Below are 21,623 nucleotides of genomic sequence, written 5' to 3'. Positions count from 1 at the left end.
TTTTGATGCATTCGTGATTGTGTGTTTGTGCCATTGATTCTTAATTTAATAGATAATATATAATATACAGTAACAAGAACAAAACAAACGAATAAATTTTATACATTTTATTCATAATTATTTGCCTATGTTATCATAGACTAGTTCATGATATGATATCCTACTAAATGTCTATTTAAACTTTGTCTAATGTACTTTTAATAACCTAAAACATACTGACACTAGGCGACACTAACGCCATCTAGTGAGTAAAAAAATAACTGACATTGTTCCCCTTGACTACGTAATTGATTCCGTCCATAATTTATTGATGTTGTTACCACGATTTGTGGCTTATGTTTCATTCTCACGTGAATCTCATTAAAACTTGTTTTTAAATTAAAGAAAACATGTTAGAAATTGCCCATTTCTGTACGCCCTCGTATGGTTTTAAATGGATAGTAGCATTATTTTTAATCATTATGTATATGTTGTCTCGTTTACATACGTGCCATGTCCGTACCCAAAACTCTGATGGAAAGCTTTTAGAAACATCTTTCTATAGAATGAAATGCAAAAAAGTATAAAGAAATTGTGTCGGTCCTATTCACTGAAAGAGATTTATTGTAGTTTAAATATTCTTATATACTAACTATGTTATTCTTAATTTCATTTTCTAACAATCTTTTTACATTTATTTTGAAAAGTAAATTTGGTATGGTTTGACGATAAATTCTAGTAATAAATGTTTATGTTAAAATCAATTTCCATTGAATTAGTTTCTTGTGTTATATCATGTGGAACAATCAAAGAATTTATGTATTAACCTATCAACATATACATGTACAATGTATAAACTCTAACTGCATTTTTGTAGAGAGTGTATAAATTGAATCAAAATATATCCCTTTATATGAATACATTCTATAGTTCTTATGTATCTGTATAATTAAAATGTTTGAGAAAATTCATTTTGATCAAATAGAGTTGTCAAGTATTTTGATGTAAAATGTCAACACCAAGAATTTATAAGTCTCATATACGTCCTTGGTCAACACAGATATTACTTATAGAGTTAGCAGATAAGCGAATATATGTGTAACATCCAAAGGGTGTTACTTATAGAGATATAGATCATGCCTACATATGTGTACTGTCCCATTGTTGGTACTTACAGAGATATAGCCCATGCCTACATATGTGTACTGTCCCATTGTTGGTACTTACATAGATATAGGCAAAGCCTACATATGTGTACTGTCCCAAGGTTGGTACTTGTAGAGATATAGGCCAAGGTTACATAATGTACATATGTATACCGTCCCATGGTTGGTACTTACAGAGATATAGGCAAAGCCTACATATGTGTTCTGTCCCAAGGTTGGTACTTATAGAGATAAAGGCCAAGCCTACATAATGTACATATGTGTACCGTCCCATGGTTGGTATTTACAGAGATATAGGCCAAACCTACATATGTGTACTGTCCAAAGGTTGGTACTTATAGGGATAAAGGCCAAGCCTACATTGGTGTACCGTCCCATGGTTGGTACTTACAGAGATATAGGCCAAGCCTACATATGTTTACTGTCCCACAGGTGGTACTTACAGAGATAAAGGCCAAGTCTACATACAGTTATTATGTATTTGTGCCGTCTCACATGTGGTACTTGGTGATATATTGGCCAAGCCTACATATGTGTACTGTCATACAGATGGTACTTAGTGAGATATAAGCCAAGCCTACAGTTCCACAAGTGGTACATTTTACTTTCATTTGCATAGATACAATATAAGATAATTTATTTTACTTTCTGTACATGCGCAATCAGTATTTCATTCTATATTGAACGCAGTGCCACGTAATGTTTTACAGGTGCAATTAATTATTTTTGACATTTTTATCTTGAAGTAAAATTAAAAGATCAAACTTTTCAATGGTGGTTTTGGTGGTAACTTTTGTAACTGAAGAAATATACTTATTCGTTTGTGCCTGTTTTCGATAGAGAAAAAAATACTATATACCATTTGTCAACGGTGGAGAATCTTTAACTCTAAAATAATTAAAACGCCTGAAAAGTTTTAAGCTACAGTGTGTGTGCCTTGTAAAAAAATACTTACGCAACATGTCGGTATCATGTATTGTTTATAGCTGAATAAATCTTTTGTTTTATGCCTATTTTTTGCCCGCCTAAGGTAGCAGCATTATGATTGGTTATGGCAGACATAGATAATTTACTATTTAAATCTCTGGTTATAGATAAAATATTTACATAATTTACATATTCATATGTAAGATACCGGTTCACTGTATGCAATCAATGAACGGTTCACTGTATGCAATCAATAAAAGTGCATCGTAGTTTTACTATGTTTGAAAATATTCTGTATATTAGGTCACCTGAGACGAAGTCTCATGTTACCTATTTTAATCGCCTTTTGATCGTCGTCGTGCGTCGTCCGTCTTGCATGACGTACAATGTATGTCCGTAAACAATTTACATTTTCGACTTCTGCAAAACCGCTCAAACCTGCTAAGGCAATCAAAATTGTGAATTATATTGCCCCAATTCCCTAGGGGCTGTAGGAGGGGCCAAAAGGGGTCAAATTGACTAAAAACGTTTAAAAAATCTTCTTCTCCATCCATAAATAAGGTAGAATCAAATACTCTTCATAGATAGAAAGGTTATTAGATGCTTTGCAAAACATTGTGAATTATATAACTCTTGGGTTTCACTTTACCAAATGAGGAGGAGGTTAAGTTTACAAAAGTTTATATAGGGAAAACACATTTTTTAGCACAATTTGGTCATCTGTAATAAGAAAAGGGTCCAATGTTGTCAGAATGATTAGTATGAGGTGGCCATTGAATCATATTGACAAATATCCCATGACTTACTCAAGGGGCCATAAGGACGTGCCAAAAATGGGTCAAATAGGCTAAAACTTCAAAACACTTTTATGAAATTCTGAAAGATGTAGAATCAAGTACTTTTCATAGATGGAAAGGTATTAAAGTTCCCTACAAATTTTGTGAATTATATGACTCTGGGGTCTCGCGTTTTCTCTTGGGAGAGAGGTAAGTTTTCTATTGTTTATAAAGGAAAAATATTTTGAACTTCTTTTCAAGTTTTACTGGTACTATTTTGGCTGAAACTTGCACGAAATGATCCTGACATGGTCCCGACAAAGTGTTGTTACAACTCTTCTTGATCCCAAATCGAAGATAGCAACCATGACACTATATCTAATTAATTTCTTATCTGATTATTGCCAAGGTAGTCAGATGACCGGTAATGCCCTTGGGCCTCTTGTTATTTTTTAATACGTCACTTCAATTATAACCAATAGTTTTAAGTTTTGTATGGTCCAGTTTGTATTATATCGGTACACTGTGACATATTACCATATTGGTATGAATATATTGCTAAGTGATTACTTGTTTATATAACTACAATATGTAGATGTATTCTACTACGTATCGGTAAACTGTAATATGCCTACATATTTATACATTTTTGTGTGCCTATATTGCCGATAATCACTTTGTTATAAGAACACGCTATAAAGTCGCTCTGTAGCTGGATATTTTATACATTTGTTGTTTGTTTTTTACTAATATATATTTTTCTACACTGTAGTATTCCTGTTGTTTTATGTTTTAATATACTCAAGTCACCAGTCAATGTGCCATTTATAATTAAAGAACGAGTATGTCCATACCTACCTCTGTAGGTCGTGTATGGACATACTGTGATCAATGTAATGACAACTAATTTTTGTAGTATATACTTATGGTGGAGTGGTTTTTATCTTACAATAATATATATTTATATAAAAAGGTATGAAGCGTTTGCAATGATTGTAGAATGATAAATCTACGCCCGGTGGTTTGATTGTAAGTATGCGGTATGGATATATGTAACGCATAATAAATGTTTTGTTTTTGTCTTTGTTTGTTTCTTTATTTTGTTTGATTTATTTAACTAGACTCTCAAACGTCATAACATAATAGAAGGGATATATCGAGACAAAAAATGAAATGTTATTTGTTTTCTTCACTTTTATTGTAATCTATTGCAAATCACACATTGTGAATGCACTGACAATCATGTATGATGCCTTATAAATATAAGTTACAACACAAAATTTATGCAATGAAAAAATCTACTCATGTATCTTAGTATATGTTTAGATGGAAACATACCCGCAGAAATCACTTTACAATATCTAATAACACTGTACAAATATGAAATGATCGTATAGATCAAAACGTGGCCTCAAGGTTTGACTACATGTGCTCATTTCACATATAAATATATTTAAATTTATTTAATTATTTTTAGCTATTTTTGTACCGTTAATATCAAAACCCATCTGCATTGTAAGTATTGTAACTCTGTTTGTATTTTCTGGTGGAGAATACTATATTAAATGCTCGTGAGTATGAAAATTAACTTTAATTTATTTTATTATCCTATGAAAGGTAAAATAGGTAAAACCTTATGATATGTTTTGATAGCATCATTGAAATAGGTCAATATTCTAAAAATGATTTTTAATGATTCATTGTTGATTATCAACGCAACTGTTGGAGATATTTCCATTGAGAAGGGAAAATGTATACCGCAGTCTCCCAAAACACGCACCTCGCACTACATACCCGCTACACACCACATACATGAGGCCGTCCTTACATGACCCTAGCTGTTAATAGGACGTTGAAATAATCAAACAAACAAAAAGGGAAAATATGCCCCTTGTTCTATTTCACACCAAGAATCCGATATCTGATGAGTCTGGCGGGTTTTCCATGCCTCATGATATGGGGATATATTTGATAAAATATATTAGTTTTAACAAATTTGTTTAATAGGGATACAGTACAACATGCATATCATGAATGATATACGTCTTACTTGATGAAAGAACCTCATTTATACTATTTAATTCGCGCCTTTACGTCAGTTACAGCTAGTCAAACGATACATTTTGTACATTGAATCACATTTTACTTCACGCCAGCAGCGTGTAAAATTTTTATATCGAAAGATTGCCTCGTGCAATGGTTTCTCTTGTTATGAAAACAACGCATCATCCGATTGTTCCTCACCTGTTCGACTTTTCCTCAAGCCTTTGATATTTTGTAAACTAAGGTATACTAAGTACTCGTTGCCTCGAGGTGTAGGGATAATATTTACCAGAAATAGGAAATTAGAATTGTACCATGCAGTCATTGTGATATGAGGTTAAAGGGTACAATTGTACAAGGGCGGTTAAAAGCTGAGGTTTTAATTCTCTGTCAAAGTCCTAATTTTATAAATGCACGAATTAAGTGTGAAAATGAGCAATTTCTAGTACATGTAACACCTCTATGAGGTTTACGGATGTTTTGGTTCACAATGAGTATGATACGCACAATCAATGACATGAACACTTTTATCATTTGTCCGTGAAAGTATAAAACCATCATGGCAATCATTTAGAAATGGTGTAGATCTCATCTTATCACAGATGAAGGCAATGTGATTTCTTTATTCCAGAAGTCTGTTAACTAAAGAGTCACTGTATATTAGGATCTGCTATCTGTAACAATTATTTTATGGTCATTTATCGGATGTGTTCGTATTTGCAGTACTAAATGGCCCGCCAGGGACAGTACCTCCTCAGTCCGAGAAACAAACATCTTAGGCACACGTGTGTTGTTTCGTACCAAATTAATCATGAGCACGCGGAATAAGTTCATTACTGGTTCATGTTACCTGTAATTCTGTTTGGGACAATGCCGTGGAGTCATGTTTATAATGCATTACTCCGGCAGTAAACAATCATATAGGGTTGGCCACTCCGAGATGATGGGGAATCGGTAAGCTTTTCAGTTTGTCATAGATCTAATAATTAACTATATAGGTTTTAGTGCTTACCATCTGTAAATTAACTGATTTAATTTCAGAATTGCCAACACGTGATAATAGACTTACAGTGAACACCAATTTCCATTTAGTTTAAATTTGTGCTTTTCAAAACGAAAAACATCTAAATTTTGTTAAATACATGTATTAAGGATTGCTTTGTATCGACCTGTCATCCGTATAAGCAATGTCACAAACGTCAGATTAAATATTAGTTACAAAATATCATATCATTACACAAACCATGTTTTCCACCAGAAGGAGAAAAATGTTTTGAAAATTGTTTAGAGGTTTGCATCTGATGTTAATAGTGGCGTAGGAAGATGGAACGTAATGGGGGGGGCAAAGGTCCTCAATATTTCATTTGGTTTTTTTAATGTTCCGAGTGAAAGTGCCATATATTTCGCACGTTATGTATTAAAGATGCTCCACCGCCGAATAAATTGTGTTTAATCGTGTATATTTATGCCTAATTAACACAAAAAATAATACAAAATAATTTCTTTCGCCTTTGGTTCATGCGCAATCAGTACTTCATTTCATATAGATATAGTGCACGGAATTTTTTCGGGATGCAATTAATTATTTTTCATATTTTCAACTTGAAGTAAAATTAGAAGCTCAAACTTTTCAATGGTGGTAATGATGTAAAGTAAGTAACTTTTGTAACAGATGAAAAATACTAAATCGTCTGCTTCTGTTTTTGATAGTGAAAAAATACCATTTGTCAGCGATGGAGCATCTTTAAGTAACAGGTGTCAAATAAGACCAAACTGGCAACAGGACCAATGGCCCAACGGATGTAAATAACAATAATATGTAATTGTATAAACTGAACCTCACTCTCACTTAGAATGTTCTGATTGGATCAAGCTTGATCACATGGCATTTTAGATAATTAACTAAAATATTTCAGCGGAATAGAACGATGAGCGGAAGTTGACGTCGTCTTCAACTTCAATTAACAATGACAACGACGACGCTGCTTTAGTTTTTTGCGATGCTACAATTCAAGAAAATCAAAAATGCCATATAGTAATTTTGGCTTACATTACGTGATGTTGATCTTACCACTTTTACATAAAGTATAGCAACGTACGTTGTTGACAGATATTACGTATACTAGAGATTAAGATACATGTAGCTTGTTGATATCGATTTAAACATGAAAGAATTATGTCTATATGTGTCGGGATACATCTAGCATTGTCTCCCAGGAAAGATTTATTTTCTTTCATGCTTCGTCCTCAAGAAAATACACGTAGCCAAGGAGACAATTCTACAAATTTAGATGTATCCCTCTACAGAGGGCCATAATTGTATAGCGTTCATATTAAAATCATCTTTCGTAGCTGTCACAAATTCATTAAGATTTGTTTTCTTATGTATGAAGCGCGTGCGTGCTTATTTTATTTGCTGATGTTTTCTTGACAACTGTAGTTATTTGTGTATATACAAATTTAACTTTTAACAAAAGTTCGATTGGCTTCCAAAATAAAAAGGCGAATTACCTATCTGGTGTGTTGATTGAATTCATTTGTAATAGTCTATTTATATTAGTTTACACTTTCAATGTTCACATGCATTTAAAGCTAAGACACTTGTTGCACAAGTTTTTCGTGAATTATTCTAGGAAGATTAGTCACTATTAAAAACAGCCCGGGGTTATTGTAATGTACATGTACAGACATACAATGGTACACCTACCGACTGTATTATATAATTAAGGTCATTCTAGTTGGAGAACTAGACCACTAGACATAAACGTTGCTACAGGTAACATACATATATGTATATATATAGCATTGTCATGCTTCACTGGCGCTATTGTATTTCAAATTACAGCCTATCTGTATTTTAAATACCTTTGGACCACAGTCGAATTCGTCCTCCGGATGAATGAATTTACACCATCTGATAAAGTCGCTTTCACAACTTCTGGACAGGAACATATACACACTTGTAGGTGAAACAACGTCTATAGCGATACACGAGACTTACACCAGGGATAAATAAGTATATTCGCTACCTCAACATTTAAATATATGGCGATGTGAAGTGGCATTTAAAGCTCGTATGGAAAATAGTATGGAAGTAACCAAGGAGATTGTGTAAAATTATAACTGCCATGGAAAAGACCAGGAAACTTAGTACTGTAGTGTTTTACCAACCGGACGAGGAGTCCGTCCTCAGTCGGCCTGGAGAGGGACCGGAAACCAAGGACGATGTGATATCCCCAGGATCTTCAACTTTCCCAAAGAACGGCAACAGTCACAAAAGACCTTCGCTGTCAATTACCAGGAAAAAGACAGAATCAGAAGGTATGTTTATGTTGACTTCAATTCTCAATCTTCAAGAAAATCGCGATCGTGCATTTAAACTGAAAATACAACGGTACATGTTCACAATAGATTAATTTAAAGATTTTATTGGAGCAATACGTATACGAGCAGTTTGACCATGTGGAATCAGCTGAAATGCGATTGATTTGTACCTATATTCAAGGTTCTAATCAATTGCTTCGTGCCCATAATGTATGTACATATATATAATTATACAGTGCGTTTGTTACATACATTGTACGTGCATGCTGATTTATGATAATATATGTATTGTATTCGTTAACTAACGAATGTATTATATGTTAATTAAAAGTAACACTTGCATGGAAGGAAACAATAAAATTCGTCACGGATTACCTGATAATTATACATTGTATGTTTCTTAAGTAAACAACTAGTGCGTTTGTCCTTGACATCTTAGGTATTTGGGACAGCTAACAAAAGGGATTTATCACGGTGGACATTTCGTGGCCGTTGTCGATGTACGAGACATTTTTTTATAATACTAATTGTATGCGTTGACCCTGAGGTAAAAGTAGCAAATGTACAAAACTATTCCTAACACTTAAAACAGAAAACTAATTACTGTTTATAACTCTCCTTCAAATGGTCACTTAATAGTCACGACTACACTCGCCAGGCTTTTACAGATTAAATGCATGCATAATATAGTAGGTGATCTGATCTGTTACATTTGAAGTACGATATAATACAAAGGCTTTCTTAAAGATGCTCCACCGCCGACAGAGCATAAATGATATTCATCATTCGAACAATATTTGGTGTTTAATCGTGTATATATATGTCTAATTAACCCAAAAAAATAATATAAAATAATTTATTTTGCTTTCGGTGCAAGTGCAATCAATACTTCATTCCATATATGATATAATGCCACCGAATTTTTTCGGGATGCAAATATTTATTTTCTATATTTTTAAATCTAAGTAAACTTAGAAGCTCAAACTTTTCAATGGTGGTAATGGTGTAAAGTGATAACTTTTGTAACTGAAGAAAAATACTAAATCAACTGCTCCTGTTTTTGATAGTGAAAAAAATACCCTTTGTCAGCGGTGGAGCATCTTTAAGCGACCTAATAATTACAATACTAGATCTTAGGTCCATCTTTTTTATAATAATTATCACATTCACGATGAACAAAACATGCTAAAGCCTTATCTATCGGGTCCCTGAGTAAGAGATGCCGTATTTAACACTAGGTATTGTAAAATTATGTTTTGTATGCCTTGCAGAATTCACTTTGCAATTAAGGACGTTGTGAAAATATTAAATGCTATGGTAGACCAAATGCCCCTCCAACTGCACTGCAGCTAGCTGTAAATCTAATAATCTTTGGCAGTACTTTGCAGCTCATCTTTGCGTTTGTAAAATTAAAACCTATGCATTGTAAGTACTTTGTATTGTAATTCTTTAAATGTTGATTATTTTTGGTAACGAATAAGATATGATTAATAGCAAGAGGTTTTTTTTTGTTATTTCGTGAGTATGGAAATTATGGCACATATAAAACAAATGTTCTTTGTTGTTGGTTTTTTTCCCTTTACTTATCGGATACGGATTACCTGATGATGATGCAGAAGTATACCGATGTCAACATACATCCCCATTTTTTGTGTCGCCTGCAACGAAAGGGTGACACTTAAGTATCACTATGTCCGCGTCGATGTCGGCGTCGTCGGCGTCGGTGTCGTCAGCGTCCGGGAAATGGTTTCCGTGTGATAACTTAATTATTCATATACCGATTTCAACCAAATTTGGTATATTGCTTTATATTAATGAGATCTCGGATGAAAATCCGTTAATACCTGCAAGAGTACGGGACTTTAAATTTGTAAAAACAGATAAATCCATGGTTTCCACTTGATAACTTACATTATTTTTTTTGTCCAATTTCAACCAAATTTGGTATATTGCTCTATATCAATGAGATCTTAGATGGATTCGATACTGGTCAAAATCCGTCAATATTTGCAGTGTCACGGGACTTTAAAAATTGTCAAAGTATGGTTTCCGCTCGATAACTTTAGTATTCATTTTCCGATTTCAACCAAATTTTATAAATTGCTTTATATCTATGAGATCTCAAATGAGTACAACAATGGTCAAAATCCGCCAACATTTGCAAGAGTTACGGGACTTTAAAATCGTCAAAACCGACAAATCCGTGTTTTCCGCTCGATAACTAAGTATTTATTGTCCGATTTCAACCAAATTTGGTGTATTGCTATAGATCAATGAGATCTTAGATTGGTTTGATACTAGTCAAAATCCGTCAATATTTGCAAGAGTTACCCCAATTGTCAAAACATGGTTTCCGCTCGATTACTTTAGTACTTATTTTTCGATTTCAACCAAATTTTATAAATTGCTTTATATCCGTGAGATCTCAAATGAGTGCAATATTGGTCAAAATCCGTCAATATTTGCAAGAGTTACGGGACTTTAAAATCGTCAAAACATGGTTTCCGCTCTTTGGTGTTTATTGTACGATTTCAACCAAATTTTGTGTATTGCTTTTATTCAATGAGATCTTAGGTGGGTTCGATACTGGTCAAAATACATCAATATTTGCAAGAGTTACGGAAGTTGATAACTTCACTTAATGATTAACAATATTTTCAACTGTAAAAAACTATATTTTGTGATAATGTGCAGGCGACACATCCACTTCTAAGGAATTTTTTTATTGGTGAAACATGGAAGATAATGCTAACTACAAAAATGAGCATACAATAAAAATATAAATTAGGAAATACAAAAATGTACACGTAACACTTGTATTGTATATTGTAGTAGCATATACCAACTTATCATCTCAGCCCCCAAAATGTAAACTGTCTGTCTCTTCTTTCAGAGAGACAGTCGTTGTGTTAATGACGTACATGCACATGTATATCGAGTGCAAACCTATAGTGCCAAGTCAGAACGCTTAAATATACTATAATCCACGCTCTGAGAAAACGGTGCGTCATTACAGTCTAGATAAACTAAAAGGTATGACTATCTCATCGTGCAAAGGCAGTTCATGAAAAAAAAAAAAAAAAAAAAAAAAAAACCTGAAAAAATCACAGGCCTGTAGGCGGTGCATACAATATCAAGTTCGTTATAGAAATTTGTTAAATATTAATTATGGAAATTCTACAAGGGTAATATAACACCATATGGACCGAACCAAAGGTCCTTAATTTTGATATTAGATATGATGATTATTTTGAATGTTTGCTTCTTGCCAAGTTATATAGAAATGTATGGAGAATGGCTCGACGACATCTTCCCGAATTCCGTATTTGCATATTACAGAGTTATCTACTCTTGCGGGCAGGTATTGATTGTGACGTCAAGAGTTTGCTAGCGTAACGTCATAAGTTTCAAAGAAAACGACGTGAATTGTGCTCACAAAATAATGACATAACAATCGATACCTACCGCAAGGGAGCTAACTCTGTAAATAACTCGAAGTCGGGGCATGTGACGTCATAATAGCAATCTCGACTTGGAATTGACGTCACAATAGGAATATCGACTCGGGTGTGACGTCACAATAGAAATTATTATATGACTGGTGCTTTTGCTGTATTTTGATTGACCAATACGTTTCTCAGAAGTTTTCATCAACTGCGACATCAACCCCGAAATCGGCGGCAAAAAGCACGCGAGGTAAATTATATAACTGGTCTCAGTCCAGATACCTCTCGCGAGTCCAGTAACATGTGTTAAAAATACATCGAGAAAAACTCCCTTGAGATGTGACGTCATAATCACTTTTGATGTCGCGACGTACCCAAATATAGCGTTACGGGAGTTTCACTCATTCAATGACGTCGGAATAATTCATTGTGACGTCTTTATTATAGTCGGCCACATATATTCCATATATAAGCATTTGGATATTTACCATATACTACATGTAACTGCTTTTTAAAAAAGAGAGTTTGTTAATATCATTCTGTTTTTTGTGGTTAAGTATTTTTGAAGAGCCGGGTTTATAGCATGTAAGTGTCATATAATAAACAAGTTATCGACCTATTTTCAGGTGGATACGGTGAGTTACTAACCCTCGAAAATGATATAACTCTCGGCCTCTTTCCAAAAAACGGGAAAATCGTGTTGATGTGCTACATATGGCCCTCCACGTGACAGCGTATCAGCCAATGAGAGTGGCGGGAAATCGGAGCACGTCTAATATATGTGTTTAATTTCATTTTAATATTTATTTGACATCAAGATATAGTGTTTTCGAAAATTGTTCCGGTAATGAACAAGATCACTTACTGGCCAGGACTATCAACTACAGACTTTTCTTAAGAAAGTTTGGTGAACACCATAATTAAGGTCAAACCAGTTCGAATTTTCTGATGATGTTGCTGTAAACATCGTTATATCGCCAGTATAACATATCAGAACCTTCAGATTAACGTCACTACATCGCGAGCTTCTAGAGACAACCCATTGCACGCAAACCGCAGAATAATGTAAATAAGAACCGAGCATAAAGGTCTATAGAACGTTGATACGTTACAGTTTTCTGAAATATTTATATTTGTTAATAACAAATTACATATTAATAACAAAATTTATAACGTTATAGAATGAGGTGTTTCTTAGTTATGTGGGTTTTTTTTCTGTTTTTTTTTTTTTTGTGTGTGTGTGTGTGTGTGTGTGTGTGTGTGTTTTTTTTTTGTTCGGTTTTTTTTTCTGTTTGTTTTTATTAATTTTATAATTCCATCTGCTGTAGATAGTGGAGTGAAATCTGAAGAAGATGGATGTTCCAGTACGCCATCGTGGCGACCTCGGTCCAACAGTCGATGGAGTAAGTACTCGCGGAATGTCTCGTTTTCTTCGTCCACCACGTCACCGATGTGGGACTTTCCCTCATTTGACGAACTATTTGACACCGGCGGCAGAGCTAGGATCGGTCTACATCGGTCTCCTACCTCCATTAGTGACGTCGTGCCTAGATCTCCTACAAACACATCATTAGGTAAGCTGCAATACCCTCCCATTCAGATCTATCAGAGTTACTTCCCTTTAGCTTCTCCCTGACGTACAATATATAATATAAGCAGTCTATATACGTCAAATTATATTTAAATCTCTGGTACAATGTACATGTATATTAAGCAAACTACATTCTTTCGAGAATTGATGATGTCTTGGATTTATATCAAAATGGGAATATGAATTGTGAGTTATATGACCCTGGGATATCTCGTTTCCCCTGGGGAGGGGGTTACATGTAAGTTTACCATAGGACAAACACATTTTTGAGCAGTGATTGGTCATTTGTTATAGGAAATAGGTCAAATGATGTCAGAATTATCCCCCAGGGGCCTTAGGGGTGGGGCCAAAAGGGGTCAAATAGGCTAAAATTTCAAAAACTCTTTTTCTAAAATTTGGGAAATGGTAGAATCAAATACTCTTTATAGATAGAAAGGTCCTAAGGTGTTTTTAATTTTTAAAAAAAGTGAATTATATGACCCTGGGAAGGAGATGGGGGCAAGTTTACTGTAGTTTATATAGGAAAAACACATTTATGAATATTATTTGCTCAATTTTCATAGAAAATGGGTCAAACTTGATAAGAACTATTAGCCAGATATAAAGCATTTGAACATCCATATCGGTCCTCGCTCACCCCTACTAAGTATGGGACAAAAAGAACCAAACGTGGGTCTGTTAAGTCGGCAGGGATATCTCAACCCTTGTGAAAGATTTTGGCCGTCAACCCTCGGCAAGCCTCGGGTTCACAGGGACCTGGCACGATTTTTTTTTAAACTAACAGTATACATATATACTATAGTATCAAGGGTATGAACTCGGCGGTCTAGAAAAACTGACCTATTTTTTTAAACCGTGATTATTTCAATAAATGGGTTCTATACAACATTGACGGATATCTTACCTTAAAGAGAAATAATTTATATTTCCATTGAGTGCTTGATGAACAAAATTGGCCAAGTATTGACGAAGTTATGGCTTGATGAATCGGGAAATTTACGAAAAAAATGCTAGGTAGACATTTCCCTGTCCGGTCGAAATGTCGTCTCGGCTCTAATGGGTACCTCAAAAACCAAGCCAAAATCACAAAATCTACGCTTGTGGTGGTAAACAGTACCCATAACTGTATTCATCCACAATCTCCTTTGGAGGTGTCATGACCCGTACTTTGTAGAAACTCCATTTAAACATCGTGTAGCTCTGTTACTTTAACCGTCACCGCCATGTTAATTTGTTTTTCGGAACGCTTCTCGAGTTTACCCACAAGCTCAACACTACATAATTTGTATAATGTAGTCACGATATGTAAAGTCGAGGAGCGTTCCGAGAGAAAAATGAACATGGCGGTGACGGTTAAAGTAAGTGAGCTACACGATGTTTAAATGGAGTTTCTACAAAGTATGGGTCATGACACCTCCAAAGGAGATTATGGATGAACATAGTTATGGGTACTGTTTACCACCACAAGCGTAGATTTTGTGATTTTGGCTAGGTTTTTGAGGTACCCATTAGAGCCGAGACGACATTTCGACCGGACAGGGAAATGTCTACCTAGCATATTTGACGTAAATTTCCCGATTCATCAAGCCATAACTTCGTCAATACTTGGCCAATTTTGTTCATCAAGCACTCAATGGAAAGATAAATTATTTCTCTTTAAGGTAAGATATCCGTCAATTTTGTATATAACCCATTTATCAAAATAATCACGGTTTTGAAAAAATAGGTCCGTTTTTCTCGACCGTCGAGTTCATACCCTTGATACTATAATATATATATGTATACTATTGGTTAAAAATGTTCGTGTCATGTCCCTGTGCTCGGGTTGACAAGCCAAAATTTTTCACTCAGACCCATTAAGATTCTATAATCTTCTATACTGGACAGGGTTATCCCGCGGTTGCTTGGGGAAAAGATTAATCGAATCTTACATGGGCCTGTCAAGTGGACAGGAATATCTCAACCCGATTGAAAGATTTTGGCTGGTCAACCCGAGGCTTGCCAAAATCTTTCACGAGGATTGAGATATCCCTGTCCACTTGACAGACCTATGCAAGATTCTATTAATATTTTCCCTAGCGACCACGGGATATCCTTGTGAAGTAAGGGAGAAAACGCTGTCTTTTACCGGGGTAGGGTAAAGACAGCTCACACCCGCTTGACACGCGCTTGACACATGCATGTGTAAGATTCTATATGAATTTATTAATCTCAACCCGAGTGTCAACCCGAGATTTGTGTTGAAAGGCCAAAATCTTTCACTCGGATTGAGATATCCCTGTCAACCTGACAGACTCATGTAAAATTCGATTAATTTCCACGTTGTAAACTTAGTAATAATTAAAGCTGAGTAATTTCCCTTAACTGGTTTGTTTGTGGACCAAATTTATAGCTTACATATATACTCCGTGAGTGACAGTATATGCTTTCTCAATGAACGATCTGTTGTTTATGATGCTGTTTATTGTGCGTCTTGGAGAATACGAGATAAACAGCCCTAGCTGGTGCACACATTTTGTATATTATCACGTTACGGACGGATGAACATGCTATGTGACGCGTACTTACCCTTTAGTAAAACCAGCACGTCGTGATTACAGTGACCTTTCTACATATTTACCACAGTGACAGGTACAGTATAATAGACCCTTTGGTGAAAAGGTATCATATTACATGGCTATTACTCCTTTCTGTGTCCACACATAGACCTTTTGTGGGATGTAAGTACATAATAAAGGTAAATGTAACTATATCAAGTATTTAGTGACGGTTGTAACGTAAACCGATAACATCTTACTTCAAGATGGAGGATTATATTTACGTCCTCACCACCTACATTATGTATTTTACCGTGGTTAACAAGGAAGTCATAACTCAGTACATCCACATATACAATATACATTTGTATAGATGTAGATATCTGTACATTTTTACTTGTTAAGTGTAAAACTCGGGATGATGTAAACTGCATGTACATTGTACGAGTTGGTTGTATTGCAATCTGATTCAAACACAGATCCTTATAACCACTACGTTCAAAAGAGGATCTGACAATATCCCATAAAAGGTCACGTCCAGATGCCCTTTATGCCACGTGTATTTCAGAGCAAATGCAGTTCTACACCTTACAACATCAGTTGAAAATGTCTTTTCGCCCCAGTATATATATACAATTAGCTTTGTTGTGCACTTCGGGCGAGATGGCTACAAACATGAAAATAATTTGGACAGTTTTTTAAAACTATTTCGTCCCCAGTCAATATTCTGGCAGTGCCAATTTAATTGGCCATTTCGAAAGGTCACCTTGACGTGACCCCAAATGGGATGTTCTCAGATCCTCTTATCCAACGTAGTGATAATGAGGATCTGTATTTTAATCAGATTATTCGAAATAGCACCCCGTTTTATTTGGGTATTACAAAATCACGCGTACGGTAGTCCAAAGTGTAAGGTCTATCATCCGTACTGGCTGTTTTTGTCAACTAATGGAATTGCTGATGGATTTATTCGTTTGAAAATCAAACATACTCAGACGGCATATTCATTATGATAAGCATTGTATAGAATAGAAATGTCCTTGTCCAATGAGCGGTTGAGTATATCACAACCCCGACGATATGTAGTTGTTGATAATTAATGTGGGAGTTTATAGCACAAACTCATCATGACACTAACGCAGAGAAATAAAAGACATAGAAGAAAATGTCCATGACTACGTTTGTGTTTGTCGTGGTTGTCATATCTCAAGATTCACACAAGTTTCCAAGAATATGGATTCGTACACATATTGTCTTAACTAAACTATCGGTGACAGATTAGCAGACTTCTCATTTGGTTACTTTACTCAGCAGAAGGTGAGTCGGTAAGACTGGAAGAAGAAAGTGTCGTCAGTGCCACGTCTGGGCAGCCCGCCATGAGTACTTCAAGTCCTCCCATATCACGCCAGGACAGCGTCATGAGCCAGTCCTTTCGGTCACTTCTCTTCAAGAGCTGGGAAGGAAGTCACCATAATTTCGTCCACTTCCGGTCAAGGCTTGGTGCTAGTGTCCGTCACAAATACTGCATGTGTAAGTAAAGGCTCCTTAGATCTACCGTATCTGGCTCGATACTAACACCACCATTTCTGTCCTTGGTGTTAATTTCCATTGACTACATATACAGTGTTCATAAGATAATCCAGATACCCAATACGGGCGGCTGATGCAACAACCTGCTGTTAATTAATAATCCGAAACTGTATGATTTATTTCGTTAACTTTGTGTTGGTTTTATCTGGTATTAAAGTGAACAGACGGGCAAGGATGACTAAAGTCGGTAAAAATAGTGTGAATGTATCCAGTATAATTTCTTATGGAATAGAAAAATAAACTTTCCCGTCAAAATCTGTTTGCGTACGTAGAAATCAATTTAAAGTATACGAATGCTAAAACGTCCTCCCGGCTGACTATGTCCGTGGTTACATTTCTACGCAGCCTCCCTTTCAATGCTTTCAACTTTTCTTTACTTTAATGGTCAGAACTGGGAAACTAAGCAGAACTCGACCGTCGTATTAATATGTGAGAACTTTTGGAAGGCCAATGAACGCATTTAGACTGGTTTTCTTTGCCCGACTATTCACTTTAACATTCAGTTTAACAGTTAAACATTACAAGTTTATAATAGTAGGGATATCAAATGTCTAATGGATGATGAGCAACCTGAATGATTTAGCATAAGTTTAGTTCCCTTGTTACTACAAATAATTTCACTATCTTAAACAGATAAAGACGTATGTAAAGTACGATTTACCATCGATAAGTCCCACCTTCCGATGAATTTTGTGACGTCACAATCACTGGAAAGTGGGATTAACCGACGGCAAACCGTACTGTACACACGTTATTGTTCCTTAATTAATATCATTTTCTTTCAAAGATTGTAATATGAGGAGTTCTACAGTAATCTGTTTATTCAAACCCAGTACAAGAAATATCTTTCGAAGATAATACTGAAGGGTAGTGTGTTTCTGTTACATGTAGCTGAATACTCCGCTCTGATATCTAATGCTCAATGACAACAAACTAACTACAGTATATATATTACTATTATACTACAGTACCGTCAAACGTTTCTAAAATGATCACTCAGGGAACAAAAAACTTTTATAGATCGATCAAATTGACTATTTCAAGCAGGTGGTCTTTATACAGATTAAGTCGCTATGGTAGGCTATACTGATTGTTATTCAACATTAATTGTATATTACATGATATACAATATGCTTTGAAGGTTGTCGGTTCACCAGCTCGCCATTCCTGTTCGTCAATGTCGCTCTAGGCATGTTTATTACATCTCTAGGTAAGTACGGATAAATGTGAACATATGTGGGTAAATGTGTAATGAATTTGATTTATTGATAAAAAAAAATATTTAAAATGACATGAATAGTGTACTATAATTTTACCTAATCATGAATCAAAGTCGTGCAAATACATGTAATCACTTCTTCATTGGTTTGCTATGATGTTTTTTAATAAAAGAGAAAGTAAAGGATATTTATAGCACAAATCTGTAGGATTGAGCACTGTTTTTGTTCGCTATACATACGTATATGTATACTTAGCTGTGACACGTTTTAACTCGATCCAGAGTTCAACCTTAATATGTTTTTACATTATAACGAATACCTGACAGGTGTGCTGTGTTTTATTATTTGTTTTTAACATATAACGTATACCTGACAGGTGTGCTGTGTTTTATCCACTGCCGAGACGAGCTGATGATGTCCACATATGTCCTTGTTAATGGCTTGTTGTCAGTTTTCTTCTTCCCAACTGTGATCTTGGCATGGAACAAGCGAGTTGGCGGATGTATCAATGAGTCCAAAAAGGACGAAGGAACCCCGAAAGAAGGTCCGGCCTTCTTTATTGTCGCCCTTTTGTCTCGGATAGCTTCGACAATTATCGGTAATTATTACTGAAACTAACTATCGATATCGCCGTTGGTTTCTCTTTTATCCACATTAAAACTTCACAACAAAAATCAATGACACAATAAACAGTTTGCAAAGTGTCAAATAATTTCGAAATTCCACCTTTTATCATTTCCTGTTTTATTTTACTATTATTTTCCCATTGATACTTTCACCGCTGTATCGATGTTTGAATTTCAACACAACAGGAATTTCTTGGTAGTCACAGTTTATTGACCGATATAACAATGCATAACTTTATCATACTATCAAATATATTTTATCGGAAGAAACAGTACTCACGATGTGCAATGACAGTTTTAAAAATCATCATTACACATAAAATATAAAATATTAACGCTTGATGATCAGGGCTATGTAGTACTAAATAATTTATCAAAGTTTGAAATCAAATATCCTACAGAACTCTATAAAGTTTCTTACATCTAGATGTCTATTTACAGGAACAGTCCTCCTGGTGTACCGCCATTACTGGATGGAGCATACCTTTGAGAACACACTATGTGAAGCGGAATTTTTCCTGACCTTCGCCATAATTACTATAGAATGGACCTTCTTTGTGGTGTTTCTAATGTTTCCCTTTATTATATACTTCTGTCTGTATCGCGTAGCCCCGTACCTGGCCGATGATTTGGAAGAAGAGCTGTGCGATAAGCCAGAATTAACATGTTAACGGGGATAATGACGTAGATACCGACGTTGGAGCTCCGTGTAAAAGGTTCAGATTATGCACTGAAAAATTGGACGATTATACCGGCCAATGGGACTACGTCAAACATGGCTTTCATACCAGAAGTGTCTAAAACGAAATACGGGGTGCTGCGTATGTGCTGGAAATAATGTGTAAATATAAAATGTCCACGAAGCAATGTGTGTATAATATACTGTGATGTTTAAGATGTTAAATTGTGACTATAAAATCCTGTTTGTCTTCCAAATGAGCAATATCAGTTTTTATATGCTCTCATTGCAATTTTCAAGAAAGGTTCTGCAACAGAACTTATTACATTGTAGCATGATGAAGAATTTCTTGGGATTACCTCATTGGTCATGTCATGTGAAAAACTGACTTTCACATATGAACTGTGACGGAATCTGTCGTTTATATTGTAATGTTATCAGGTTTTCTACTTGCGATTTGTACACTCTGTGCTCATTGTTATAATTTTTCTTATTAATATTGAATTAATTATGTTAATGTGGTTGAAATTCGATTTGTAAATTGACACATATCAATCATCAGGAGCAATATGTATATATATGGAGGTATATTTTACACATTATCTATCACTGTTAAACGATAAAATGATTATATACACAGAGAAAATGAGTTTGTCTTCTGTAAGATAGTTTGAGTTTTTGTAACAGAAATGCCATAGACTTCGACGACGAAACAATATACGACCAGAAGTGCTACATTCCATGGTTTTGATAATTCGCTCAAATCGCATGTGCATGTGTTGCACGAGACTAAAACTAATACAACAAAAAACACAAAAATACTATATAAAGTTGACTTATAAATCTGTCGTGAGCACAATATATTTACACGTGAACTTGTGTTGGAATACATTTTTAGCTGGGTATCGTAAATTGTAACTACTATCAGGAGAAGGAAAATACTAATTTTAATGTACTGAGAAATTTATATTGTATATTCGTCAAATTTCGTTCGAAATAAGAACGTGGTGTATTATGGTTGGTGATGATATAACCTTAGGGTGAGAAGCCGTATATGACCATATATAACAACATCCTGGTTGATATTGATTAACACACATGTAACAGAGTGTGTTTACAATGTACATGTATAGGTGAAGCAAATAAGCTAAGCACGTTATATTACTAATAACACCACGGTTTATACAAACCACAAGTGAAATAAATAATAAACGCACTTTAATTGATTCCAATGACCGCAACTGCTGCATTGTTTGATCTATACTCCCAGCCTGCATCAGCTAATGTCTAAATTAATTAAATCAATATTTGTGATATTTTCAATAAAGACGTTGTTGTATTCATTGCACATTGCGCATCTGCATTCGCTTCATAATTTTGTTCCAACGAAGATTCATCTTTTTATAGCTTTGCTGTAATCATTTGACATTTCCGTCATTCCATTTGAAGAATTACGTCTTTCTCGCCTTTGTACACCTGTATCAAAAGTGAACACAGGACCACAGTGGAGCATGGTCAGATATTTTGGTGAATTGGCCTACACAAAAGCCAGCTATTTGAAATTGTTATATTCTACTTAGAGAAAATCGATGGCACTAGCTCCATAAGGATTAAAACAATGTTACCTTTTTAACCGCCTTCACTGACAGTAGGAAATTACGTTTAGCACAATGGTAGCGATTTTCTGCCAAAAGTGTTAACTTGCGTGTCGCTGTTATT

At 35.1% G+C, this 21,623-nt stretch overlaps 1 protein-coding gene across 2 annotated transcripts; it reads left to right on the top strand.

Moving 5' to 3' along the window:
• The first annotated feature begins 7,647 nt into the window (after positions 1 to 7,647).
• Positions 7,648 to 21,242, top strand: LOC138333384 (uncharacterized). Of its 2 annotated transcripts, none has more exons than XM_069281729.1 (6): positions 7,648 to 8,212; positions 12,990 to 13,235; positions 17,101 to 17,319; positions 18,521 to 18,589; positions 18,976 to 19,197; positions 19,667 to 21,242. In XM_069281729.1, the coding sequence occupies exons 1-6, from the start codon at positions 8,020 to 8,022 to the stop codon at positions 19,894 to 19,896; spliced, it is 1,179 nt and encodes a 392-aa protein (XP_069137830.1). In that variant the 5' UTR covers positions 7,648 to 8,019; the 3' UTR covers positions 19,897 to 21,242. The 2 variants fall into 2 exon arrangements, with proteins under 2 accessions (XP_069137830.1, XP_069137831.1); XM_069281730.1 differs by having other exon boundaries at positions 7,650 to 8,212; positions 17,104 to 17,319; positions 19,667 to 21,240.
• The last annotated feature ends 381 nt before the right edge of the window (positions 21,243 to 21,623 follow it).

Source organism: Argopecten irradians, chromosome 10 (genome assembly GCF_041381155.1).
Source record: "Argopecten irradians isolate NY chromosome 10, Ai_NY, whole genome shotgun sequence".
NCBI lineage: Eukaryota > Metazoa > Mollusca > Bivalvia > Pectinida > Pectinidae > Argopecten > Argopecten irradians.
The sequence above is the reverse complement of the archived record's forward strand: the minus strand, read 5'-3'. Positions and strand labels throughout refer to the sequence as shown.

Bases quoted from the DNA above. Each gene is read 5' to 3' on its own strand.
- LOC138333384 (XM_069281729.1), top strand. From the start codon at position 8,020: ATGGAAAAGACCAGGAAACTTAGTACTGTAGTGTTTTACCAACCGGAC. The intron at 8,213-12,989 runs GTATGTTTATGT...CATCTGCTGTAG, and splicing joins GAAAAAGACAGAATCAGAAG to ATAGTGGAGTGAAATCTGAA. The intron at 18,590-18,975 runs GTAAGTACGGAT...TATACCTGACAG, and splicing joins CATGTTTATTACATCTCTAG to GTGTGCTGTGTTTTATCCAC.